The 27120-nt window shown below is 39.4% G+C and overlaps 6 protein-coding genes across 24 annotated transcripts; 2 read left to right on the top strand and 4 right to left on the bottom strand.

Moving 5' to 3' along the window:
• Window positions 1-228: 228 nt before the first annotated feature.
• Window positions 229-5580, bottom strand: LOC103984290 (uncharacterized). 6 transcript variants are annotated; one of them, XM_009401762.3, is made up of 11 exons: window positions 5251-5306; window positions 5020-5155; window positions 3988-4246; window positions 3707-3911; window positions 2842-2932; window positions 2563-2708; window positions 1773-2016; window positions 1565-1669; window positions 1282-1464; window positions 916-1120; window positions 229-824 (listed from the first exon to the last, which is right to left on the bottom strand). In XM_009401762.3, the coding sequence occupies exons 3-11, from the start codon at window positions 4211-4213 to the stop codon at window positions 337-339; spliced, it is 1893 nt and encodes a 630-aa protein (XP_009400037.2). In that variant the 5' UTR covers window positions 4214-4246; window positions 5020-5155; window positions 5251-5306; the 3' UTR covers window positions 229-336. The 6 variants fall into 6 exon arrangements, with proteins under 6 accessions (XP_009400037.2, XP_064964392.1, XP_009400035.2 ...); XM_065108320.1 differs by having other exon boundaries at window positions 5044-5155; XM_009401760.3 differs by lacking the exons at window positions 5020-5155; window positions 5251-5306 and adding an exon at window positions 5426-5580.
• Window positions 5581-11058: 5478 nt separating this feature from the next.
• On the top strand, window positions 11059-13472 carry LOC135582539 (uncharacterized). 2 transcript variants are annotated; one of them, XM_065108317.1, is made up of 2 exons: window positions 11059-11209; window positions 12002-13472. In XM_065108317.1, the coding sequence occupies exon 2, from the start codon at window positions 12041-12043 to the stop codon at window positions 13259-13261; it is 1221 nt and encodes a 406-aa protein (XP_064964389.1). In that variant the 5' UTR covers window positions 11059-11209; window positions 12002-12040; the 3' UTR covers window positions 13262-13472. The 2 variants fall into 2 exon arrangements, with proteins under 2 accessions (XP_064964389.1, XP_064964390.1); XM_065108318.1 differs by having other exon boundaries at window positions 11198-11286.
• Window positions 13473-14312: 840 nt separating this feature from the next.
• Window positions 14313-17297, bottom strand: LOC103984287 (cytochrome c oxidase subunit 6a, mitochondrial). The gene is made up of 4 exons (XM_009401756.3): window positions 17099-17297; window positions 16849-16955; window positions 16712-16754; window positions 14313-14676 (listed from the first exon to the last, which is right to left on the bottom strand). The coding sequence occupies exons 1-4, from the start codon at window positions 17220-17222 to the stop codon at window positions 14633-14635; spliced, it is 318 nt and encodes a 105-aa protein (XP_009400031.1). The 5' UTR covers window positions 17223-17297; the 3' UTR covers window positions 14313-14632.
• A 1182-nt stretch (window positions 17298-18479) lies between these two features.
• On the bottom strand, window positions 18480-19023 carry LOC103984286 (EPIDERMAL PATTERNING FACTOR-like protein 2). The gene is made up of 3 exons (XM_009401755.3): window positions 18924-19023; window positions 18806-18840; window positions 18480-18713 (listed from the first exon to the last, which is right to left on the bottom strand). The coding sequence occupies exons 1-3, from the start codon at window positions 19021-19023 to the stop codon at window positions 18480-18482; spliced, it is 369 nt and encodes a 122-aa protein (XP_009400030.2).
• Window positions 19024-19247: 224 nt separating this feature from the next.
• Window positions 19248-25941, bottom strand: LOC103984285 (uncharacterized). 13 transcript variants are annotated; one of them, XR_010486862.1, is made up of 12 exons: window positions 25812-25941; window positions 25006-25124; window positions 24863-24933; window positions 23412-23490; window positions 22774-22848; window positions 22539-22653; window positions 22391-22448; window positions 22253-22324; window positions 21248-21378; window positions 20323-21173; window positions 19664-19976; window positions 19248-19502 (listed from the first exon to the last, which is right to left on the bottom strand). XR_010486862.1 is itself a non-coding variant. In XM_009401754.3 (10 exons), the coding sequence occupies exons 1-10, from the start codon at window positions 25339-25341 to the stop codon at window positions 20876-20878; spliced, it is 1131 nt and encodes a 376-aa protein (XP_009400029.2). In that variant the 5' UTR covers window positions 25342-25447; the 3' UTR covers window positions 20694-20875. The 13 variants fall into 13 exon arrangements, 1 of the variants encoding a protein (XP_009400029.2); XR_010486852.1 differs by lacking the exon at window positions 25812-25941 and having other exon boundaries at window positions 20323-20429; window positions 20551-21173; window positions 25006-25460; XR_010486854.1 differs by lacking the exon at window positions 25812-25941 and having other exon boundaries at window positions 19664-19972; window positions 20323-20429; window positions 20551-21173; window positions 25006-25460.
• On the top strand, window positions 25892-26949 carry LOC103984284 (uncharacterized). The gene is made up of 2 exons (XM_009401753.3): window positions 25892-26389; window positions 26589-26949. The coding sequence occupies exons 1-2, from the start codon at window positions 25892-25894 to the stop codon at window positions 26673-26675; spliced, it is 585 nt and encodes a 194-aa protein (XP_009400028.2). The 3' UTR covers window positions 26676-26949.
• The last annotated feature ends 171 nt before the right edge of the window (window positions 26950-27120 follow it).

Below are 27120 nucleotides of genomic sequence, written 5' to 3'. Positions count from 1 at the left end.
ATATTTATCATAGATTTTAATATGATATATTTGACCCTTTAAATATAAGATCCTCAGCCACAAATATCCATGCTTTTCTTTTTGCTTCATTGTGTGTTGTCAGAACAACGGAGCATTTAAATCTGAGACAGTATATTCTGGTCTTATCAAAAGATAGCATCAACAGAATTGCTTGAATCATGCAATGAAATCTAAAACCTTTCCTACATTTACATATAAGGAGGTGGATAGAAGAAGAGCACAAACTTGCTTTTATTGATTCTGAAAGGCAAATCAAAGTGCTACATGATGTTCTTATTGATCACACATTTTCGACCCCAATGCCAAAAGTGATTTCTAATTTGCCTTACTTGGCATTGTAGTAAGACCAAAACCATATGGAAAAAGAGGGTCATAATGTGGATCATCAAAATTCATAGGGAGTTGCTCAACAGATTTAAACCATGTCCGAGAAAGCTTGCCGGAAAAGCCATAGTCACCAAAGAGAACATCTGCTACACCTTGGCCTTCCGTGCCAGGGAGCCATGCTGCCACCAGGGAATCAATCATGCCGATGTATGGTTCGATCACAACGGGCCTCCCGGAGATTATAATGACGACACACTTGATGCAGCTGCACACGTTCTGAATCACGCTCGGACCGGGATAGGGAATGGTGAGATTTAGATTGTCTCCGTCGGTTTCTGCATATGGATGCTCCCCAACCACCACTATTGCATAGGAGAACATGCTTTGCTTTACAAACTCTGGATCAGGGTTCTCAGAAAAAATGACCTTGGTGCTTGGATCGACCGTTGACTTAACAGCATCAAGGACAGTGGTTCCTGTTAGAGACAATAATTTAATTAGTTAGTATAGACTATTTATTATGAAAGATTGTGATAGCGAAGGGAAGGTCATGTTTTATCCTTTTACCGATCGTATTATTGTTTCCGCTAAGCCCTTGCCAAGTAATTGTCCACCCACCACACTGATAACCCAAGTTGTCAGCATGGCTTCCAGCAACAAGGATTTTCTTTGCCTTCTTTGGAAGAGGGAGCATTGGGTCATTGGCAGACTTCCCATTTTTCAAAAGCACAAGTGATTTCCTCACGGCTTCCCTAGCCAGATCGCGATGTTCCTGTTGAAAGAAAAAAGGAACCGTTAGACTGACTATTTACGAACACGCATATCAAGTTGGACAGTAGATGATTGAGTTCCCTTTTGCCATTTTACATTTGTCCCTGATTGATAGAACTTTTAACCGCAAGAATGATTATAAAAGTTGAGGAAGTTGCTAACCTTCTTCCCGAGCTGATCGGCTAAACTAGGATCGGCATATGGATTCTCGAAGAGACCCACGGTGAATTTTACACGAAGAATCCTCCGTACAGCATCATTTATTCGGCTCATGGGTATTACATTATTCTGGACTTGGTAGGTCAGATCTTTGATGAATTCTGTGTAGGCAAATGGAATCATTACCTACAAGAGATATAGTACTTGGCCATCAATAAGGAAATTCAAGTTTAAATAAATAAATGTATAAGAGGAAATAATTTATAAAAAAAACTCAACAACAAACCATGTCAATGCCAGCATGTATTCCAGCCTGGATTGAATAAGAGTAATTTGCATGTGGTGGGGAAGTTATCCTGTCAATTCCTTGCCAATCGGAGATTACAAATCCCTTCAAGAACAAATAACACATATAAAAGCCATTAAACATCTTGCAGACCAACATAATGACAAAAATTTATGCATCTGGTTGTTAAATTGGAAGGTCCACTAACCCTGAAACGGAGCTTGTTTTTGAGAAAGTCGGTCACTAGATAATGGTTAGCATGCATCTTCACCCCATTCCAACTTGAAAAGGAAACCATCACTGTAGAGACACCCTTTATGACAGCACTGTAGTAAGGAGGCATGTGAATGCTAAGCAGTCCATGTTGACTGATAATGGTGTTATTTTCATTGATTCCTTTGTATGTTCCACCATCACCAACATAATGCTTAGCACAGGCAGCAACATTTCTCCTGCAGGAATTGAAGAAAAATGCATTCATTTAATCTCAATCTATAAAAATCGAGTATCATTCATTGAGTTTGGTGCTTTACACACTTAAACTAACTTATTAATAAAATAGCAAAAGATCTGTCCAAAAACATGAATATGCTTATCTATGATAATAACTCGATTACTTTGAACTATCTGAGATTTGAGATACTGAAAAACTTTCTCTGGATAAAACATGGGCTGTCAACAAATATGGAGGGCATTCAGATTTTTAACCAAAATCGGTCTTGAAAAAACAGGACTTTGTAGTAAATCAGCTAATTGCAGCATTGATCAGATCTACAAGATTCATCTGATCTACATACGGTTAAACCACGACAATCTCAGAAGCAAATAAGCAATAACCCTTATCGTGCAATGTTGATGTCATCTTCAACATAAGAATGCAAACAGGTTCCAAGAGATGCATGTGATTCCTTATGGAGGGAGTAAAACATTTCACTAGATTCGTATGGCCACTGATAGAATCTTAAACTTGTTCACATTGCTACAAAAAAATACCATACTTTCCAGCAACAAAAGGAACTCCTTTTCGAGAATTTGCTGGAATGTCTCCTTGCAAGCCAGGGATAATCTCAGTCATTTCTTTAACAAGTTTAGGATCTTCACTGTAGCTTTCATAACAGCGACCCCACCTGGGATCTCTGCAAACCTGTAAAAGCTCAAAAGAAACTCTATTTTAAAAGAAGATTAATCCTTTAAATGAAATTATTTGATAACATCATCCGTTTATGTATCTGTTACTTGGAATTACAAAATCAGCATAATGCAAATACAGTTATTACCGCAACACATGGAGCAAACACATAGGGAATTCCTGTCGCTCTAACTTCAAGAGCAGTGGCAGCACCAATTTTCTTCACAAGTGCTGGATCCCTGGTCAAAGCAGATTCAATATCAGTGACAAGATTCTGAAGTCTTTCTGCAATACCTAAAAGCACATTTATTTATTGGATCCATTTTTGGGTGAGCAATGGCAATATATTTAAATTGTTGGTTACATATTAGAAATTATTTAGCCTAATAGGCCGAAAATCTCGAGCATTAGTAACAATGTTTGCTTCCATATGACAATTGGAGGAGTTACAAATTGCAAAGTAATTAAAAATGCATTTGCGATGTTACTAATCAATTCTGGGAAAGACTGTTAATTGTGGAATAAGGCATTGACCAAAGGCATACATTGGTGTGGAAGTTGTCAAACATGAAAGATCGGAAAACTGTAAGACCTAGGAAAATTTTGACCATACTGCAACAGATATAGTTCAAAAAGTATCTGCATTTTGATCAAAATATGTTGGCTGAAGAATTGTAAATTCTTTTGGTGGCTAGATTTCCCTCATATATTTATAAACATTTAACATTACATCAAGCATAAATAAAGGACATGCTGCATTTATTTTCTGTGAACCAAGTGGCCAGTGATTATAGCACAGTAATCTGGAACACCTTATTCTCAACTCAATGTGCGTAAAGACAGGCAGTCACCATTCAACATGAACCTGCACCTCTTGTCACATTGAATGATAACTAGAGCACATGAAATTGGATTCCCTTGTTCTATCTAGCTCATCTTCACCAAAATAGGGCTGAAAGATAGAAATTGCACTGACATTCTGACAAAAACATGTGTACTACGAAAACACTTGCCTGGTGGCTCCAAGTCCAACATTATGAGGAAACACGGTAGCTTTGTAGACATTGCTGTGACCGTGGACGGCATCAATGCCATAAATTATTGGGATTCCCAAACGGGTAGAGAGAGCAGCCTTTTGCATGCCATTTACCATATTCACCCATGTCTCAATAGAAGCTTGTGGAGCAGGCACACTACCTCCTCCACTCAGAACACTACCTGCAAAGAATAGTCAGCTCAATAAACCACTTTCTATTTTCATATTCTGATTTTGAAGAGAAAGAAGCATTTATACCTATAAAGTAAGTCTTCAAGACATCAGCAGTTGCATTTTCCCTCTCAATCTGTGACATTTGACCAATTTTCTCAGCAAGAGTCATGCGTTTGAGTAAATCATTTATTCGAGCATTCAATGGCTGTTTGGGGTCCTTATACTTCAAGTACTCGGCTCCTCCCAATGTCCCCCTGCATCCTAAGATCAAAAGAACGAGTAGAAGTTTTCGCAGGCCCTCCATCCTCATATGATGCCACAGAGCTCCACTAATTGCTTAATCCTGGAAGAGAGACTGCTTAAGAACGAAATACTTAAAGAAAAACTGATCGATCTTTTTTCCTATTGGAATGAAAAAGCATTGACAACATCTACACCGAACTATCCATAAAAAAGCAAATAAAGTCATCATCAATTAGAGCTTTAAACCTACAGCAGGAACTGCAAAATGCAGTTGGGAAATTAAATCAGTGAGGTAACTGATCACCACAAGTGGCAACAAAAGCACGGTCCATATCCTAACTGTATTCGATTTCGAAGAGGACAATACTAAAGCTCAAAAGAAGTCAAGATGCGAGGACACAGTATAAGAGTCCAGTGTCAAATGAAGCAACATAATCTAAGGAAGATAAGCAATAGAAAAGCCCAAAACCAAAAGCACCAGCAAGATTATAAAGTTAGTGCACTAAAGCTTATACAACTCCAAGAATCACAAAATTTCATTTTTTTCGCGAAAGGTTATCATCGGTCAAGGAAATGAAACCAGAAACCTCCTTGTTCTTATATTAATCTTTTGGTGTACATTTTGATGAGGATCAATGCAAAGAAAATGGCATTACATCTCGAGGCACATTAATAGATTAAGGTCTCCATGGCCACTTGGCACAACAAAAACAGAGATGCTCGGATCTGCATCTAGGGTTTGACGAAGAATCAGATACAGCTAAAAGGACTAATCTTTTGAGACTAATGGGAGCCAACTACAGCAGAAAAGATAAGACCAGCTCGAAGGCTGCAGTCATATAGCAAAGAAAAAGCACTAAGCACCAAACCAACCGCATTAGATTATGCAGAAGCTACCATTGATTGCAAAGCTTATCCTTTAGCCTCATCAAAGCAGAAACGGTAGTTCGCATGATAACCGGACCATGACCTCTAGGCTGTCGGTGCGCAAAAAGCGCATTTTCGAAGACTAAAAAGACAGAAAATATGGTCAAATGATGCCCAAAACTACAACTTTTTAACTCAAAAAGGTTCAAGATATAGGGAAAATTCGGTTTTTGGGACCGTCTTTGAGTAATCCAATGAACCGCAGTTTCGTCTTGGTTGATTAGTATGCTCAAACTGGCATCATCTTCCTTTTTTCCCTTTGAACAAAACATCACCTTAAAGTCTCAAATATGAAAGGTCGGAAGTAGCAAAGTAGCTAAAAGATAAAAAGAAAGAAAGAAAGAGATCGTACCAAGCATTATGACGGAGGAAGAGAGAGAAAGAGAGGGTGGCGTTATGGGATGGATGAAGGCATGATTTATAGAGATTTCATAGAAGGGAAGCTGCGACCCTACCCACTGGATTGGCTACAGCTTGGAAATATAAGCGTCAGAAACGTAATGCCTTTGTTCGAGCTCTGCAGTCACTCACAAATCAATTTTCTCAGTCAAATTTTTGACCTTTCTACATAAGATCTAATTTTACAATTGATTATTTAAATGAGCATAGGAGAGGATGCGAAGATAATTTGTGATCCTACATATCTTTGCGTAGAGATTGGAAGAATTTTGTGACCCAAGTGGATATTTCTGTGGTGATTGGTTGAACACGAGGAGGATTTAGGTATTTGGATGGAGAAGATCGTGTTACTCTGATGAGAACTCTGTTGAATGTGGACTATGACTTCAGATATAGGCAGTCTCATCCTAACCAGTAAGCTCATGTAGCAATCCTTATATCATCTTACAATGATTTCCAAGGTATGCTCTTATAGCAGCTGAAATCCAACAAAGGTGGCTGTTATTTTCAGAGTTCCATCTTTATGTTTGTTTTCTAGTGATGAACTCAATAAGATTGATTCCATGGTTGAAAGCTAGGAGAGAAGTGACAATAACATGACTACTCCCACTGGTGGTAATCTGATGTAGATTATGGTGCCCATTGGGTCCAATAGACATTGTCACTGTGGCCCAGCCATCATCAATGGCATAGACTTTGCAGTAAGTTTGGATAAGAAAAGAAGAACATCATCAACCATGGCACACATGGTTTGTCTTTTAGTATTTCCATGGCACACTTTGCCACATGGTTGATACTTTGAGGTCTTCCATGAGACAAGAAAAAGCAGTCCAAGGGGCACATTTGTAAACCACTTGCATCTTGTCCCAATGGATGAAGTAGGTAAGTGATGCCTGTGAAATTTTCTTGTTAGTCTTGAGAACATCACTTTTTTGAACTAAATCTCAGTACACTTAAATCATAGAATGAGAAAGTTAGAAAAAAGAACAATTGTTTTTTTTTTTTCAGGTTAAAAGCTGAGATCTACAACCTTGAACAAGTCTAGATCTGGAGGATCAGGGGTCAAATGTCATGCAATGGACAGAGTCATGTTCTGCCAACATCCAATTAAATGCAATTCACCCATCCAAGTTCATAAGTCAAAGCTGTCCTTTGCCATTGGTCAGGGCATATCCAATACCAATGATGTCTGATTTAAATATGTTCTATTTTGAATGATATCCCATGTGAGTTGTGGAATCCAAAAGCATTTCTTGATCCATCATATTTTTCTATGGCTTTATAGGAAGAGGTGAGGGTAGAATTCCTGAGTTGGGGTTGGAACTCATTGACCTCCACTCTCTGCAGCATATGGCTCCAAACTAATGTGAGATGTGAGATGTGATTGGTGAATGGGGAGAAGCCCATATATTTGGATCCTGATAAAGTTAGAGCTGTTTGAATTGGTGGTGATTTCATGACAACCAATCTCAATATATATTCTTAGGACCTCCAAATGTATGGTTGATAGTTTTATAGTTTTCATAGAAGGAAGAGAAGGGCCTGCCTGCCACATGTGTTTCCAGGTTTCAGAAGATTGTTTTGACTCACAAACAGGACACAAGACTCATTCAAAGCTCTTGGAGATGAATCATCCACCTCCTAGTGTTCTTGATTGGATGGGGGGGTAGAGAAGCTTGGTCATATCACAAGTATTTACATTCCAGTCACAAAATACAGCATTATTCTGGTTGATATGATGATGCATAGTATACAGAGATTCTGCATCAGAAGGAAGGGGCCAAACTTATTTCTGGTTGTGATGGCCACTTTTGCAGTTTCTTTTGAACTATGACAAGAGTTGCACTTCTTCATTGGCTTCCTCAAACTTCTTATTCTCATTTGTAGTGTCACTCTCTGCAAAAGCAAAGTATTGGGTGATCACAATTCTTTGCACTGTACTGTACAATTATACTGCACAGTACACCTGTTATAAAGTATAATGGACACAGAAAGCAACAAAGGGGACAAATAAACCGTAAGAAAGCATAGGAAAACAATGTCAGAGTATACTGATGGAATGACTAATGAGAACTGACAAGAAGAGTGAAAGAAGTGTCTGTTTATATTTGTTTTCATACAATTATGTTGGTTAAGCCTATGTATTATGTGATGCAGATTGATGAAAGGAGAAGACTCATATCTAATGCAAAAGAGAGAGTCATTACAAAGGAGGAGAGCCTACTCAACAGGTGAAAAACTTGAGATAGAACAAATGACACCAAGACTTCCCCTGACAGAAAATGGAACTGTTGTTGTTGATGATGATTAGGAGTAGTAACCCATAGTTGATTGAAAAGTTGAACAACAATTCCAAATGATGTTAGGCTGATTAAGAGAAACAAAATTAGAACAGATCTCAGCATCAATTTATGTTCCCAGTTTCCCTAAAAGGAGTCTGAATTTTTTTTGTCATCATCTCCCATGCAAACAATCAATGCAGGAAACAGAGCAGCAGTTGAAATAGCTCAAGATTTGCAGATTGGAGACCTCTAATTGCCCAATCCAGTCAAGCTAACATTTAGTTTTGGTTGTGGCCAAGGATTGTATTTGCACCACAAGATAGATTCCCACTGAGCTTTTCATCTCCATTCCAGGCTGAAGGCATATAAATGGCACTCAATTCACTAAGTTGTCCTCAATAGATCAGTTGCTTATATTTGTTTCACATGGCTGTCTTCTCTTGAAAAGATGACCATTAGGATGGATGTCTCCATAAAGACAACATAAACAAAAGGCTGATGCTTACCATTATCCCAAATTAGCCAAACAAACATTTTTTTTTTTTGTCAATCAACATAATATATTATATCAGTTCGAGATCGAATCACATTTATTGTCTTATATTGTTATCCTCTCAGAAGATGCAGATGCTGCTGTTGCTATATATATGTTCAACCAATATTGTCTTATATTGTTCGACTATTTTAGCTACATATGAATAAATGTATGCTTCCTGTAACAAAAGCTACTTGCAATTGAGGTACTAAAAGTGATCCAACCTCCAAAGATTTCTCGATCTTTGTCTTCTCCTTCGTATATGTTATAAATATGAAAAGAGATAAACTGAGAGGATATCCTCGTACCGTTAAGAAGTGAAAAACATAAATTTTTGATTTGATATAAATTAATCATGATTAGTTTGACTCTAACTCATCATTTCTAGATTTTCAACATGGATAAAATTTGATTTAAACTAGTCAAATATTTAAACAAAAAAAGAGGATAGAGCTATGGTTTGACCGAATAAAGATAAGTAGATGCGGATGAGTAAAAAGATAATAAACTTGAATAAGGACATATGTTAGAAATTTTGATGTATGTTAATCCTGACTAGTTTGACCGAGACTCTCCGAATCATATATCCAAACGAAAGTGAAAACTTGGCATAAGCTGATCTTTTTGTCTGTTAAGCTGAGAAGGAAGCTATTTTGTTTGCTTGGAAGGTAAAGATGCGCAAGAACAAGTTGCAGACTTGCTCTCGTGAGGGTGTGGTGCAGTTGAATCCTCTGGTTCTTGAGCACGAGGAGCTTTGGATGGTGATTGAGTTTACCGTGAAGATAAGATTTTTTTCAACTATACGAGAAAATCTCTCTATTATGTTGAGGAAATGTATTTAAACTATTTCACTTCTTCAATAAAGCTTCTTACCTTCTATTATTTTTATCATAGTAAATGAGTAGTGAGAAAAGCGAAGTTTCGCTCTTTACCTTTGGTCAGTGACCAACGTCGTTGAGAAAAGCAAAGCTTCGCCCTTGCCTTCGGCCAGCGACTAACGCCGCTGCAGCAAATTCCTAAGAGGCTCCATGGCCAATCCTCATCTTCCTCACCGCGATAGTCTTCGTTGATCTGTCAACAGTTGATGGACTTAAGGGGAACGAAAGGAACGCCTATGCCCTCACAGCAACAACAATCATAGTAACAACAGCGATCTGCTTTTGCTCTACTCACGACTCTCGCTCGTAAACCATTCTTTGCATCGATCCAAGATTGATATCCTTGACAGGAGCACCATCTTACGGGAGCATGATAGAAGATAAGATTTCTTCAACTATACGAGAAAATCTCTCTATTATGTTGAGAAAATGTATTTAAGCTATTTCACTTCTTCAATAATATTTTTTTAATAATTTTTTTATTTTTTATTTTTTTTTATAAAAAACAAGAGGATCCAATCAATATTGGTCAGCTGTACTGTAGAGATGCCTGCATCGGCAGTGTTATGGGCCATGTACTACTTTCTCGGTGGCCACACGAATTCGTCAATGCTGTTGGCAGGTGTTCAAACGCAGAGTACCCATTTGCTTTTACTTTTCCATCTATGCTCTGTTCGTGTGCTTCACGATTCAACATTTTGGCTCTCATTCTTTTATGTCCAAAAACACTATTTATCGGATAATTCGAAGAAGGGTAAAACCGTACTTTCCCGAGCGTAGAAAGAGAAAATACGTTACGCAAAATTAGTCATCAAATCAAAAAATATATATTTTTGAATATTTATAGGTTATTTTCTTTTTCTGTGCGTCCTCAAACTATTTTACATTGATAGTAAATCAACTAATAATCATGATTATTATGGTTTGAAGAGTTTTTATGATAGTTTCGATCAGAAGAAATATTCTATGATATAGATGGAAATATGTTTTTTATTAAGCTGATGTCAGCACAAATTATCCATCCAGATCTGGTAGATCTATCGATCAACCATGAAATGGAGCATGGGTTGACCGGCGACATAAAAATGGCAGCTTTCCCTGTTTGCTGCTCCTTGAACATGGAATCCACCATTCTGAAGTCTTGTTAGTGTTCAAGACAGTGTTGATCGTGGAGTATTCTACACGAGTTTCATGTCAACCGATGCTCTTGGCACCATCAATGGCACAAAACAAAGCTCATATTTGCATACATGTGACCAAGAAAACTTGTGTTCCTCATCTTCTGCAATCCAGTAGTTCAGTAGGAGCTAACTTGAGGCAGTAAACCAAGGCATCATTTGGATCTTTTCAGGCTTTGTGCTCTGTACACTTACGCATCATCGTTGCAAGAAATGCCTGAATCCAGCGACTGGAGCCACCCAATTCCTGGACGTGATTCTTAGTTGTATTCGAGCTGTCATCTCTGCCATTGCTGAGTGATGAAGTCAGCATCCGAAGAACACATGCCTGAACAAGTCTGGTGGGTGCCAGCAACTGTTCAAGGGATCAGTTCTAACTCGATGTGATGAGTGGGGGTTTGATAGGGTTTTATTGTTCGAGGTGATGGTTGAGAAATGCAAGCACTGTGGAATACATTTTGGTCATTTTGTTTTAGGAGATTGAATCAATCAAGTGATATGAATGCAGTCTCATTTAAAGTTTGGGATGGATGCAAAGACATTAATACAGAACTCCAATTAGATTTTGGGTTGGATTAGACTGTCCCCACTTGCACCACAAACAAAGCAGTGGAGGTCAATGTCCACATCACACTCTGTCACCTTCCTACCATGTCTCACAGATCTGATCACAAAATATGGTCAAACAGACATGCACACTTCCAGCACTAAGTCTCCTGTTGAGAGAGAGAGAGAGAGAGAGAGAGAGAGAGAGAGAGAGACCTCTAACTTTTGGCCACAGTGAACCTCAATCAATTCTTTCCTGTCCTCACTGTCTTTCCCCCTCCAGAAGTCGACAGAAGAGAGAGGGAACTCCATCCTTGGGTTTGTTTTCCTTCTTTGGGTGTTCTACTTTCATATTTGGTGGCCTGGCTTTGTGCTTTGGGAACTTGGGATCATATGTGTGTATATTATTTGATGAATGCATTTGCATCCAGTTTCCTTGTGCTCTTTTCGTTTTGCCTGCTTCCCTTCTTAATTTTGGAGAGCCTAATATGTATCATATGTTCTGTTGTTTCTTACAATTTGTGTAGATCATCAACTAGTGGAACAAGAAAAACTGGGTTGTCTCATGTCTCAGAGATGTTAGAGGTCACTTTGACCTTTCTTTGCACTGTGATGTTGGGATTCTTTTTATGCCCAAATGAGAAAATATCTGCTTTTTGTGCAGAGCATAGAGATGTTAGAGGTCACTTTGATCTTTCTTTGCACTGTGATGTTGGGATTCTTTTTGTGTAAATGAGAAGATATATGCTTTTTGTGTAGAACATAGAGATGTTAGAGTTCATTTTGATCTTTGTTTGCACTGTGATGTTGGGATTCTTTTTGTGCCCAAATGAGAAAATATTTGCTTTTTGTGCAGAGCATAGAGAGGTTAGAGGTCACTTTGATCTTTCTTTGCACTGTGATGTTGAGATTCTTTTTGTGCCTAAATGAGAAGATATATGCCTTTTGTGTAGAACATAGAGATGTTAGAGGTCACTTTGATCTTTCTTTGCACTGTGATGTTGGGATTCTTTTGGTGCCTAAATGAGAAAAGGAGAACATTGAGTTACAGTCTTAAATATATGCTTCCACCATTGTCATCTGAGATCCTCCATTTCATCCTGTGGGCAGGCATTTCAAGAGTGACAGATCTTCTTGAGCAGAATCACCATGCTGAGGCAGGTATCAAGTAGGAATCAGAGAGGAAAGGGGGGTCTCAAGCCCAAAAGTGCTCTTCAAATATGTCTGTTGGTTGCCATCTTTGTCTGGTTGATCTATCAGATGAACTACTCTCAGTACAAGAAGAAAGCATACGAGGAGAGCGACTCGAAGCTCTCATTCAAGGGCGACGAGAGGCAGCTTGGCATCACAAAGTTTAGCAGGAAAGATCTGTCTCATCCTGTCAACATAGTGGACCGGATCAAGCAAGAAGAGCAGGAGGATGATAAGAAGGTAGAACATGGAATTAAGCACGACAAGGTCGAGGATGAAGAGGATACTCGTGAGGAGAGTGAGGATGAGACCAAGGATGTGGATGCATTTGAGGACCGAGATCATGAAGAGGCGTTTCATAAGGCTCGAGAAATAAGTTTCAGAGGTGATGATGCCTCCAGTGAGGTAGCCCATATGGTGCAAGAGGTGGAACATGGAGAAGGGTCTCAGGAGGCACGAGAGAGGAGTTTTAGAGCTGATGATGTATCCAGTGCAGTAGCTCATGTGCCAAAGGTGAATGAGGCAGAGTCTGAAACTGTTGATGGAGGATTGAAGAAGCTGGATGAGAATGGATCCAAGATGGCAGACAGAAGAGATGAAGAGGCTCGAAGTTTTGCCAATGAAACACTCGAAGATTCGAGTTCTAGCAAATTGCTCGATAATTCGCAGGGAACCAATTCAAGGATCGTTCCAGCAAATGTGTCGGCTGCAAATATAACAACAAGCGAATCCAAGAACCACAAGGAACAGCAGCAGCAGCCTATTCCAACAATTGCAAGTATCATCAACAACCAAACTGGCAGAGATGCGAAAAATTTTACAGCTTTCTCAATGAGTCAGAAGAATTCTACTGTAGTATCGGTAGATAGGATTGAAACCCAGGCCAACCAGATGGTAAAGCTGGATCCAATTAATCCCACAGTTTCACAAAATCAAACTAGCACCGAGCAATCAATCGATGGACAAGCTAATGCAGTGAGGCTGATAATTCAGAAGACTGATAAGGTTTCTGGACCAGAAGAATCACAATATGAGAATGGAACATCCGTTAAACTGGAATCTGGCAATTCGTCGAACAGTTTAGCCGCAGATAAAAATAGAGATGCACGCGGTGAACTTTTTGATTCGCCGGACATCCAAAACATACGTAGCGGTAAGCAGGAAGCTGCAGAAGCATAGTAGATTAAGTGTAGTTGGTAGTGCCCGGAGGCAGTCATGTTGTGTTCTTCCTTTTTGCTTCTCATGGCTACAAGGGCAAAAGCATTCTATTCTGCTCTATTGTGCCATGCTGCTGCTATCTGCTAACAAATGGCTAATGCCATGGCATGCTGCAAAGCTGTAATGATGTTTTAGATATAGTTGGGGAAATTTGTCCTGCATTTAGCTTTTACATGTGTATGGTTTGAGCATGCAATAGCTAAAGGAATGGAAGCAGATGGGTTTATCCCAAACAGAGCTTCAAATCATCCTCCTGTGTTGAAAGTAGCAGTTGCCTCTAGTGTCTTGCAACACAGTTTGTGTTCTATTGGTCTCTCATCAAGACATGATATTAAAACAGAAACAGGTACTAAATTCTGGGAATCATATGCAGGGATTGTTGTACCGCCCGAAACGGTATGGTTTCAACGGTATATCCGACCACCGTATCGCTGCACTTCTTTTATTCCTTTCCTTTTTTCTTCTTCATCGGATCTCGATATCGATATATCATTTTTCTTCTTCATCGGATCTCGATATCGATATATCATGTGCCAATACATTGGTACGAAATGACACGAGTCATATATCGATATATCATGTGTGGAGTCGACCATACATGGTCAAAATGATCATGAACATATCTACCATATATGGTTTATAACAAATGTATTCCAATGAATAGCAATTACTTTATATAAATCAAAACAGGTCAGAAACATAAACATCCATCAAAACATTTTGCAGCCACCGAAGGTAACTTTTGCTTCTAAGAATGTGAATTGCTGTCTCATGCAAAGGCCAATTCAATCATGATGATCTGCTTGGTGCAGATAGATTTATTTCATGTGTGGAGGTGGAGGGGTACTGTAATAGAATTAATGAAGCACCATGTCAGAAGCAATACATTTGAACAAGAAAGGTGGCACCAAAGGTCCAAAGCTGCCTTCCTGGACTGTGAACAACACAGGAAAACAAGCACCAAATGTAATGATATGTTGTTTGCCAAATTATAATCATTTGATAACTGGAATTGAGCATATGATAAGACCAACTATTTATTAATACGATTTCATTATAAGTGTAGCATGGATGTGTTCCACGCTAAATACACCACCATATACATCTGTAGATAAAATTTTCCAAGAACAACTGAAAATATACTGACACTCGCAGAATGAACGAGTATGACGATTAAAAACAGGGTCGCTGGAATGTCATTCAGATCATAAGATTCCACAACTTTATTGAAACACAATATTAAAGCAGAGCAGCTTCACAAAGTAGATCCACGATCTGACATTCTCAACAATGAAACACAATAAACAAGAACATTAACACTGAAGTGGTTGTCTAGTGATCAGCATGATGCTTCTTCTCAAAAAGACTATTGGGACCTGGAAGCAAAATATGATAAAGATCAATAATGGTAAACAAACAAAGAGGGGTGTGTGTGTGTGTGTGTGTATGAAAACAAATGTGCAAAGCAGAGTAGATGTAAGTTCCTAAAGATGCAATGAATGCTTGAGTAAAATAGAAAAGGAACAAATGAACCACTTGTAAATGAGAAGCAGCAAAATAAAGGCAAAGCAGAGTAGACATAAGTTCCTAAAGATGCAATGAATGGTTGAGTAAAATAGAAAAGAAACAAATGAACCATTTTTATGACAAGAAGCAAAACAAAGGACCAAATAAGCACTATGCGAAAAGGAAAGCATGGGAGTATGTTAATTTTGCCAAAAGAAAACCTGTCATGCAATATGCTAAGTCTGCAGCACAGTATAGTGTTGTTGATCATAGGGCTGATTTTGATTCTGATCCCGTTGCTTCAAACCTTACAATCAGGGCCACCATAAATTACATGTAATTGCTACTTCCAATCTAAATCAGTTCTTGTAGGAAGCAATCAAATATGTCCAAATCGACCAGATTAGATTAGGATCCACCTGACTCCGATTTGGCAGGTTTAAACCTGTTCTAGCAATTATTTGCCAATTGATTAAGACATGACCACTCTATCTGAACCAAGTATTGCTCATGTTGATTTTTGACTTCTGTTGGTTAGTCAAATGAATGTTGGATCAATTCCAACCAATCATACAATTTAGTTGGCCAACAATCAACCTACTCCAAAAAGATAAATTTCAACCGGATATGAACAAACTTGTCCGTTCTGAACCCCATACCAAATATCATAAAGACCAACATAGTCCAAAATAGTCCCATTCGATGAGATAACCGATCTACTAACATATTGAGTTTGAACCACTAATCCAAAATACTTAGTTCTCAAGTTAAAAAGGTAGTATACTTAGTTCTCAAGTTACATACAAACGACCTTAAATGTTCTCCTATTTCCAATGCGGGACTAAACTTGGGGTATTATAAGTATGGTTCTTGTTATTTTATTTGGATGGACCTCATTTTTTTATCGATCTTACCTAACATATTGCAGAATGAGGGCATTGTATATAAGCCTAAAGAGGTATACTATAAGCTCCAGTTAAGTAGCTCAAGCCAATTACATCAACTCATATAGATAGTAATATCTTGATATCTTTGAGAGCTTTTATATGTGTCAGGTTAATCACTGTCATTTAACTTACAATATGATGAAACCTGCAAAATTGGTGCAAAGGGAATTCTAAAAGTACCAAAAAAAAAAAGTTAGACTATGAAGGAAACAAGTAACTTAGCAGCTATCAAACTTGATTCATATATACATTCATTGAGAAGCCCTTTTTTTTAGTGATGAGCTTTCATTCTACTGGGTTATTAGACGAGATCAAAGGTGCTATAAAACAACTTGCTTCCTAAGTTCCCTGATTTCAGATTACGAAACAAGATCTAGAAAGAGAGCAAACAACTATCTAAACCATGAGGCACAGGAAGGGAAGAAACACACGCTGCACATAACACAAACAAGAGAGTCGCATTGTGTGTGGAATAACATGCTAAAAAACAGCGATCTTCAACCAAGTCCAACTTCGTGAAAGTTTAGTTCAGAAAGATGATACCAAGCTTTAAAAAGTAAATCAAACAGATGATGCTCAAAAAGATTGAGCTTCTTAGTTGGCGAAGAAAGAAAAAAAAAAGGTGAATGATAGGAACCAGATAAGAATTGATATGCATAGAGAGCAGGACTCTTAACACTTTTTCTAGGATTATATCTCTTTTCAAAATCACATCAATTCATGCATGGTAACGAAGAGTAACGTGGTTGGTGATTCCTAGGTGACCTGTTCTTCTAGTTCATCAAAATTACTACTATGAGAACACTCAAACTCAACCGTATCTATCCACAAGAAGCATTTCTGACATAATAAGCAACAATCTGACCAAGAAAATTGCTATGACGCTAAGCATACAATGAAGAAACTAGAAACCATTAGTGCCGTCACTTAAGGAGAAAAAAGGGCAAAGAGAACAGACCCCAAGGGAATTCCTTGTTGCGAATGTGCAAATAAGGGTAAGCCTGACAATGAAGATTAACCCGATTAGAAAAAGGTCATCCATTTGATCATCACATAAAACAACAAAGGATGGAGGAGGGAAAATTGAAAGAATACCGGTGGTTCTTCGCCGTGGTGGTGACCCTTGGAGAGGTTATAGATCGCGAGGGTCGTGCAAGTCACGATCCCGGCATACGTTATCTTCTCCCATTTGGCGGTCTCGTCTGCAAGTATCGCAACAACTAAGCACAGATTCCACACCAAAATACACGAAACCTCAAGTCGTTACTACGAACCGCAGATCGGGATTAAACCGATCGAAACCTAATCGAAATCGAACGAGATAGCGAGATGAACAAAATGTTACAGGCGTCATCGTGAGCAGAGGCGGAGAAGCTCCTCTTGGTTGGGGCGCCAGCGCGTCCCTTCGCTCCCCCGCGAAGAAGAAGCGACGCCGATCGAAGGCCGGATCTCGCCATTGACGCCGCCATGGATGGTTAGCTTCCACCCTCTCGATTTCAGCGGATTAATCTGCTTCTTGCACGGGTCGGTACGGTGAGCAAACCCGAACCCGTTATTTGACCCCAAATCCGAACACCTCTCCTATCTTTATCGATGGTCGAACCCGAATCCGTTACCGACATTGAACCCGGATCCGTTTATTTCTTGCATTGGTTTCTACTTGGCTTTCGACGACTGCAGTCACCGTTGGACCCACCTGCGGTCCTCCGGTTATGGTGCGGGTAAGTCATCGGGTACGGCTAAAATGCTTTATATTCTTTCATACTAACAAGTTTCTGTGATAAGGTAATCTCAAAAAGATAAAAAATAATTCAAATAAAACATAAGTTGATAGAGAAATGGGATCAAAAAAGATGTCTCAGATCAAATTCTCGATTGAAATGATAGGGTGAAAAAGGATTTTATGTGCAGTTATAAACCAGAGTATGAATTTTTCTTCATTTTCTTCAGAAAAAAGCTCACAATATCAAAGATGTAGTTTTTTTTTCCTTTTCTTTTTTGCTATGAAATCGATTCAAATTCCTAAAATTCTGTTCCATGTGCTCAAAGAGGAAAGAGAGAGAAAAGGAGAGAGATGATTGGTGGCCTATGGGCAGAGGAGGAAGCATAGAGATGACTTTAATCCTTTCATGTCATGGGTGAGTCCCATCAGAATGTACTTCCTATAGCCCACAGCTACAACCAAGCCCATGTATTCTCGACGGCAAGCAAGTTTAATAACCTGCAGAAAGTAATCTCTTAACCCTTGTTTGGTAAATCTAGGTTTTGGGAAGAGTGTTGGAAGAGTCATTACTTGCCTTGTTCCTGTCAACACTGTAAGGTAATGGCATCATATCATGGGGCCTTGACCTTTCATGGAGGAGTTATGGCCTATGGCATAGCCAAAATAGTTGTGCCAGTTATCTTACTACTCTGTGCAAGGTAGCTGGTAACATGAACAGCAACAAAGAAATGAATACCAACTGGTGGAACAAGTGTTCCATACAATAAAGCCTAAAAGGGCTCAGAAGATGAGATATGTTAGGAGTTTACAGTAGTATATTATACCCACATAAAACTAGCTTAGAGATCCCACACCAGGTAATAAAACAAAAGGAGGGATGTTGCCTGTCGCAGTACAAGGAGATCTGAACACAAGCCATGAACGAGACAAAGGGGAAGCCACTGCTCCAGGTATCTATCTATTCACATAGAGATGAGTATGCGAGACTGCTGTTTGTAGCAGGTCATGGGTTGAGGATCATCCCCCCACACTTGCATTTCCAGCTCAGGGGTTTGTAGATGGAGCTGTCATCACCCCTTGCAGTGATTGCTGTGGAGAAATGCCTGGTTCCACTCGTCTCCTGAGGGACTGCAGGCACTTGAATTGCCTCGCACTGGCCACAGGTGAGGCACCTTCCTTCACATCTCGGCGGCCTCGATCCGAGCATCGCCTCCCCCACCTTCATCTCTTCGCCCTCCTGAAACTCAAGCCAAGATGTGGAGTCAGTGATCAAAAGCAAACCCAGAGAGTTGATAAGAACAAAGGAGTACTTGGTGACCAGAATCTAACCTTCACAACCTCCTGAAGCATCAAAAATGGCCTACCTGAAACCAAAGAAGCATAAACTGTCATGCCAAAGAAGTACAGGAAAACTCTTGAAGTGTTATCCACATATAGCTAAATCTACCTTCAGTCAAACACAGGGGATGGAGGGAGCTCAAGAGGAGGAGCAATGAGAGGAGATGAACATGCCTTGGAGGGTTGACGGAGCAGCTAAAGAGAGCCATTGTCTAATTCATGAGCATGATTGAGTGCTACTGAGTTGGGAGGAAAAGTGAGACATGTCAACATATTTATATGGAGTGATGTGCTTCTTGTTGTCCAGTCTTGTCCTGAGAGATTCTCTTAGTTTAATAATTGGAAGGGAAAAGAGAGAAAAATATTGAGGGGATGATTGCTACTGGTGTACCCGAGTGCAGATAAGTATCTGTAATGGCGTACTACTGATTCAGGTCTTGAATGCATTGATAACCATAAAATCTTGCTTTGCTAGGCAATCAGTCAGGCAGAGAGAAAGGACAGAACAGAGGGAGGAGAGCAGCAGCAAAAGCACACACAACAGTTGGTGCAGAGGTTGCAAGAAAGAGAGAAAGAAAGCAAGTCTGAAATAAAGGGACGCAAAATTTCAAACCAACCTCAGCAACATTGATCCATGAGCCCTCAATCACCCCAGATGCATCAGAGAGCAACCATGTCTACTGCCTACCTATCACCACAAAAGTTGGAGAGAGAAAGAGATACACTTTCAGTCACCCCAAACACTTCAGAAAGCAACATGAAAGAAGACTCCCAACCATCAACCATGTCTCTTGCAAGCCATCACCACAAAAGTTGGAAAGAGAGAGGGAGAGAGATTGGGAGACTAACCGATGACTCAAAATAGCAGGAAGGCTGAACCCACAAAGTCTAGGGTGGTCAGATGTCAAGGGGGAGGATTCTCCTCACAAGCAGACACTCAGATAACAGCTGTGAGTTATGACTTTGCTGTGTCCACTGTGACCAGTATCACACAACGCTGGCTGCTAAGTTTTGCGTTTTGCTTGCAGTATAGCTCTGCTGAGCAGTCCCCCCCTCCCACACGCCAAAGCTCTTTTCTCTTGACAGCAGAGGAGACTGCGGGAGAGAGAATGTGACCTTTGAACAATGCATGTTGTTCATAAGAACACATTCGAAAATCTTCCTTAAAAAGAACAGAGATTTTGTCATATCAGTATATTAGTATGGTTTAGATTGCAACCTTTTTCTTGTTCTTACTTCCTACATGCTGCTAGGTAAAAAAACAAAAAAAACAGCATTTAGCAGTCATCTGTCTTTACAATCTCTTTGGCTTCTCGCTGGTTTCCACCAACAAAGAGATCACTTAAAGCTTTGACTTGGTTAGCACAAATAGTTTGATGGCAATGCATTTCCAAACTAGAAAAAATGGAACGTATGTTCTTCACAAGTTTGTATTCATGGCAATACCCTTAGAAACATAAAGATGAATACAACCCAGTACAAGCAGAGTTGTCACCATCAGAGGTTACCTGGTTTAAGAGCTTTTTGATGGCTCCTTGGATGCTGCTCTCTAAGCTCTGGTGCCATTGCCATCAGCGAATCATCAAAAGGCTTTGGCTTGGAATGGAAACTGCCACTGCGAAGAATAAAAAGGCTGGCAGCGTCTATTTAGCTGATGGCGCACGCAAAGCTTACACTTTTGCGGCAAAAGAAGGCAGAGAAGTCTAGGCTGGTTGTGAAAGCAGACCGTTACGCACCTTCTCAAACCAGATTAATGGTGGTGGCAGCTGTCAACATGATTTCATTCTGGACCACTTGATCAATTGATTTGATGGGGCCCTCCTCGTGATCATGAACTTGTATGACTCTTCGATTTACCAAAAGGACTAACCCTGCTGCATACGGCACAGAATCCACAAAGGATAAATGCATATAATGTAATCACCACAAGTATAATGTAATCCGACGATCGAAGCAACAAAAAGGATAATTTGATGTACAAATCTCTCTCTCTCTCTTACACAAGTCCAGAACTGACACATTCTTGTGGTAGATAATGAGTTGTTAATCTCTGAATTAATGTCAGTTATTAACTTTAACTGCGACAGGTTCAGAACAATAGGGGCAGTCTCCAAACAGAACATCAAATGACCTGAGAAAAGAGACACAGAAACACATAAAGACAACTCGGATAACATGAACTTAAAATATAAATTAACAAACAACGATGCCGATGACTGGCCGAAATGTACACACTTCCTCGTTGTTGTAATGGAATGCAGCCAATCTCTGAGGCATACGGTATGAAAAGCTTTACTGCAACTAGGATTTTTGCAGGTATAGTCCGGTGCACTTCCGCTGTTAGCTCCAAGTTCATCGTCTTCAGAAATATCAAGTTACTAATATATTCAGCAGGGAAATGTATGATTAAGCGACATGCATAACTAACATTACCAACTGGCAAGTACTGAGCATAGCAAATTCCGCAATCAACTTGCCCATCATCTTTACTGCTCACAGAAGGGCCAGGTAGTTCTCTCTCCAAAAGTGCTGCCAGATTCTCGTGGAATGGTTTGTCAACTTTCCTGTCCATCATCAAGCAGTTATTACATCTTGCAAATTTGATGTTTTGACGGTAAAGATTCTATACCTTTTCCCAAAAATAAGAGAGAAGTATACATTCATAACTGAATACCATAGAATGGAGTGATTATAATAGACGCTCCAATCTGATTAAACATTTTGTTTTCTTCATTCATATGTTCAGTTTAAATAATTGTATACCAATAAATTTATTTTATATACATGTATTGTAGCTCAGCTTTCAAATGGAAGTAATCTAATTATCCTGACTTTGCATGGAATGTCTGGGCTGATGAGATGTTCACCAATTTATTGACAGGGCAATTCAGGGGTTGTCAAGACCATCAGAACCAGGGTAGTCTGACCAACCCAATATTGCAAAAGAATTGAACAGAAATATCAGATAAACCTGACATTGAGTAGAATTGAGCATATTGCTTATTCAATAAAGTAGCAAAATGTTGCTCACTAGCTTCCTCATCTGGTTGCTCGCTAGATTGCCAGATTTATTGAAGAAGCAAATCTGGTAATCTCCAATAAGCAGAATTTTGGCAATATTCTGCTACAGTTAAATGTTGCTCACTAGCTTTGTAACTAGATTGTATGTATGATATGATTACTTAAGCAAAAGATGAGTTTCAACTCAACAATAAATGAACTACCACATGATTTGTACTATAATTGTTTCTTTATAAAATATATAAAAAATATTTGCATATTGCATTAATTGCCTCATCTAGCACTAGCTTGTGACTAGAAAATCTTTTATGGTAAAATTCATGAACAGTTTGCTACCTTCAATATCAAAGTGCTCTACTCCTATTGAGGATTTGCAGAATTCTAAATAAAACAAACCATTGAAAGATTAGAATTTACCATTTTATAGCATTCTTCTTCCAGTTATTCCTCATTAAAACTACAGCTGAGTCTGGACCAAAGAAACGACACCTGGAGATCACTTAGTTTTAAACAATGTATATTAAGCCAAAGCTACAGCTTCTTAGTGAAACCTACTCTGGTAAAGACCTTGGGCTTGAAGTACTGATATGTAATAAAAGATAGCAGTCATTGCCTGAAAGAGTGACAACACTATTCATTATCAATTGATAATGTACTAATAACTACAGTAGTGTCATCATTTGAATGTGTTCAAAAATCTTACCAAGTCCAATCTGACAATATGATGTTGCAAGAGATGATTCCTTCGGATAAACAACACAGAGATCTCTATCAATGTCATCCATGGTAGACCAAAATTCCTGCAACTTCTGCAAATGCTGTGCATACTTGCAGTCACATAATGCTCACACTAAAGGAACAGTTCTGCATGATCAAGTGGCGGGGTACATATATAGCAGGGTAAAAGAAAACACTAGAACATGTAAAGCTTCTTGTACCTCATCAAATTGTTGCACAACATCTTTCAATCTTGACTTTTCGGACCACACCACCTCATTGATACAAGGTACATCCTGAAGGCAAAGTGTATTTCAGTTGACACATTAGTTGAAACTTTAGACGGTGTTTTTCAGTGGATAAATATATTATAGCACTTCAAAAGTACAGTGATAATTTGAGAAAGGTTTTCAAGTAAAATTAGCTAATTATAACATTGAGTAAAAAATATTATTGCAGGCGAATAAGAGAATAAGAATATATGTCTACATCACGAAAGTAGAAATACATATTACATATTGTGTAATGTTTAGTGTAATTGAACAAACTGCTATGCAGCATAGACATTCAATTGGTATGCCAAAGGGCCTAGACAATGCAATTAGTAGCATTCTCTCTAAGAAGTCTCATGAGAGAACAAAATATATGGCAATTATGTGTTCCTGATAAACACAAAGGAGATTTAGTCAATTAAGTGTACGGAGATACAGGATGGATTCGAAAAAGGACACGATGAACTCATAAAAACTCAAGAGATAGAGTGCCAAAAAGTGGTAAGCATTTAAATACATCATTTTATTACAGCAAGACCATAATAAAATATAAACAGCTTGAAAGAGGAGTAAGTCACTGAACTTACCGCAGCAATAGTAGGCGAAGATTCGGGATAGTTACGAGGTAATGATATCTCTAATATGTGCACTCGTCCCTTCTTATCTCTAATCATAAAAGACAAGCAAAATGACATCGTTATAGTGACGAAAGAACAAAATCAAGAAAAAAAAAAGAATAAGAATTAAGGTAGTAGCTAGCCAGTTACACGATGAATGATAGGAGCTAAGTTATAAAAATCCTTTCTTTCATTCTTCATATAAGCTCTTTATATTAGCCTTGACTTCAAACCATAAGGTTCTATTTATAAAGGTCGTCTGGAAGCCATACTATCAACCCATCCTAATTCAGCCCATATTGTACAGAATTTACATGCTCATGACTGGAACAAAGCATGCATGCTTCAGAATTTTGCTTATGATCCTCTCTTCCAGAGATTCCTAGAATATAAATGTTAAAACATATCTCTCATGTCTAAACAACCTTTTTTTTTTTGTAATGTTCCTTTTAGTTACGCAAAAGTTGTTAAAAGCAGCAGTCTTTTTGGCAAGGTAAATAGTAAAAATGAGATTTGATCCCACGGCTTTGCTATTAACAGTCAAGATCTTTATCAAGTAAGCTATCAGACATCTTTGAAAAAGAAATGTGGCTCGGAGTTAAATGATCCTTGATCTTTGTTAGAAAACCGTGGATTTAATCATTCAACTTCCTTTATTATTCTTCCTATGCACAAGAAAACTAATGTACCAACAAAAAGAATATTGACATATATCTAAAAACCTCTTAATCCAGACTTCATCGCCCTTGTACAAAAATTTACTCGCACACAGTTCATGTTTTGATGATTAAATCGACACCATTTAATATCCATCAACCGTAGCTAATGGACATTTTGCTTGGACGAAACAGGTGGTACATACCGGTCCGGTCATCAATGGATACACAGACCGCCCAAGTTTCAGACAGTCTGGTCCGCTCATATAAATAGGAAATTTTCCTAACCCCTAATCGCTTTTCACGCATGCCGTGACCGCTTCACACACACACACGCGCCGCAACCTCTACTTCTCAACGCGACCTCTACTTCGCAAGCACACTGGAACCTTGCCACACACTGTCGCACACAGCCGCCATGCACCGCCTTTGCCCTAATTACCCTCTTCTTTCTTCCTGCTTCCTCCTGCCTCATATTCCTCCACCGCCCCGCTTCTCACATGTATTCCTATCTCCTCTTCCTCCACCATCTCCTGTTCTTCCTTCTTCCTCCACAACTCCTTCCTTTTCTTCCTCTCCGGCATGTACTGGTGTATCTACACACGCTACACCGGTAATGATCAGTATGTACCGGTCCGACTAGATCACCAAAACGGGTCCGGTACCTGAAACGGCGATCCTTGTCCCTACAACTTCTTACATGACTGGAACGGGCACATAAAAGAAGGGTTCATAGCAATAAATCATTCGACTTCTCAGCCTTACAAGCGTCGGAAGGTGAGACATGACAGATCTTCCGCTGCTCCCATCAGGTGCTCCCAACCAACCTCTTCAATCTGCACACACCGACGAATAAAAAGGTTAATTCATCGAACAAATTAGGCGCCTGCCAGTGGAACCCAACTCACCTGGGAATAAACGGCGCGGTAAAAGGCAGGGGAAGGCAGCGTCGAATCTCCACGGCATTCGGAAGGGAAGGCAGCAGAAGAGACTGGAGTGCCCATGGAATCAGAATCTCTTCCTCTTCCTTCGCACGGCAGCAAACCAAAGAAGAAACGACCGCGATGGAGCCCAAAAAGAGGCGAGTGCGACGTTAGATGCGCCGTTCCGGTATATAGAAACATGTTCCGGTATATAACATTTATATGTCGATTACTACGACACATGAGAACATGTTCCGATATATATAGATCAAATATGATAAATCGAAGAAAAATAGATACATTTATCACAAATGAAGACATCGGTCTTTAATTTAAATTTTATATAAATTTAACATATGTATGTTTATATCTCAAAAACTTTACATCATAGTGTAAGTTAATTGAAGCTTTAGTTTATGTCATTATTATTTTTATTTTTACTAAATTAAATATTAAATATAATCATAGTGGATTGAGTTTCGAATTTTGTAATAATCTATCAAATCTTTATCAAATAAATTAGTTAGTACCTACTAAATAATAATAATAATAATAACATAAATTATTTCTATTAGAATGATTCCAATTTTTAACCGAGAATCAAAAGTATTAGAGCCATGAATTGGTTAATTTGAACTTGACCACATTACTAATTAGATTGGATCATAGAACCTACTGAGATATTTGAGATGAAATATCTTCCATTTCTATAAAAATCCAAGAAAGCCATCGCATCACAGGGAGAAAATATCTCAGGCAAAATTTCTGTTTTTTGGCCGCGAGAAACATACCCGTCGAAAAAAGGGACGTGCTTTCTTATTGGCGGCATCATGACGTCGGACGCGGGCCATAGTATTGCCTCGCTCCGTTGATGGGTGGCGCGGGGGAGGCGATGGAGTTGTTCTCCTCCGTCAGCGGCGGCAGTGAAAGCTTCGCCGGGATGACGGAGGCGGCTGTGTCGGACGAGTGGGAGCATGTTGAGCGGCCGCACCTGGCGGAGGAGGGGAATGCTGTATTCCCACCCAATCTCCACGAGGGTCTCGACCTCCACCCTCACGCGCACCTTGGCGTCGAGATGTCGGCTTCTGCGGTAGAGAACGAGGAGAAGATAGAGGAGGAGGAGGAGGAAGAGAGAGCTGTGATGCAGCGGTGTGCTTTGTCGGGTTCGGGAAGGAGGTCTCTTGAAACGGGGCTCGAGATGGTGTGCTCGAGGATTCCTCTTTGGAGAGGAAAAGGGAGCGGTTGGAGCGGAGGTGAAGGCTGGTGGCTCGCCGCCGTAGCCGGGTTCGCAGGGCTCATGATGTACCTGAGTCGGCGACACCGGTGGGAGAAGGAGCTCCTCCTCCTGCTCAACAAGGACAAGGATCAGGTGATCGATCGGCCTTCTACTTTTATCATACCTAACTTTGGCTTCTCGATCAAATAATTAATATAATCTATAGTCTGTTGTTTTGCAAAAATAATAATAATTAAAATATTTAAAATTTAAAAAGAGAACATATATATAGGTGCTTTCCGCTATCGATATAATCGTGGGATGCTGTTTCATGCACTTACTAATCATGCAGAGGATAAGCCAGCTCCTGAATCAAATTGCACTGATGAATGAAATGGTGGCTGCACGTCGTCGAGTTCCAGTTATGAGGCGCCTGTGATGCAATATTAGCTGCAGTCATTCGACACTTAAAAGTCAATCTCACCATGAAATCGAAAACCTTGTGTCAAAAGCTTCAGGGTTTGACCAGCCAACATGTATGTATAGTCTGCAAGTCCTATCAATGCCATCCTGTAAACAGCTTGTTGAGATCAATAAGCTCATGAAAAAGCTTCATTCCAACCCTACTTACTGACAACAGTGTGCTGAGAGTAAACTCACCTGTTTGGTAAGAAAAAGCTCATCACATTTGGGTGAGATAAGAGTTCTGATGATCCACTTGTGTCATTCATTAAGCATGTTTCAAAACCAATGCCCAAGTTCCATGACATAAATACTCCATAGCCAACAACCCTAGCTATTGGAATTGTTGCACCGTTGCCAAGTGCATTTGTGGTGTCCAAGGAATGATAAATTCTCAACAGATCATCATCCACAGGTACCGA

Source organism: Musa acuminata, chromosome BXJ2-5 (genome assembly GCF_036884655.1).
Source record: "Musa acuminata AAA Group cultivar baxijiao chromosome BXJ2-5, Cavendish_Baxijiao_AAA, whole genome shotgun sequence".
Classification (NCBI taxonomy): domain Eukaryota; kingdom Viridiplantae; phylum Streptophyta; class Magnoliopsida; order Zingiberales; family Musaceae; genus Musa; species Musa acuminata.
The sequence above is the reverse complement of the archived record's forward strand: the minus strand, read 5'-3'. Positions and strand labels throughout refer to the sequence as shown.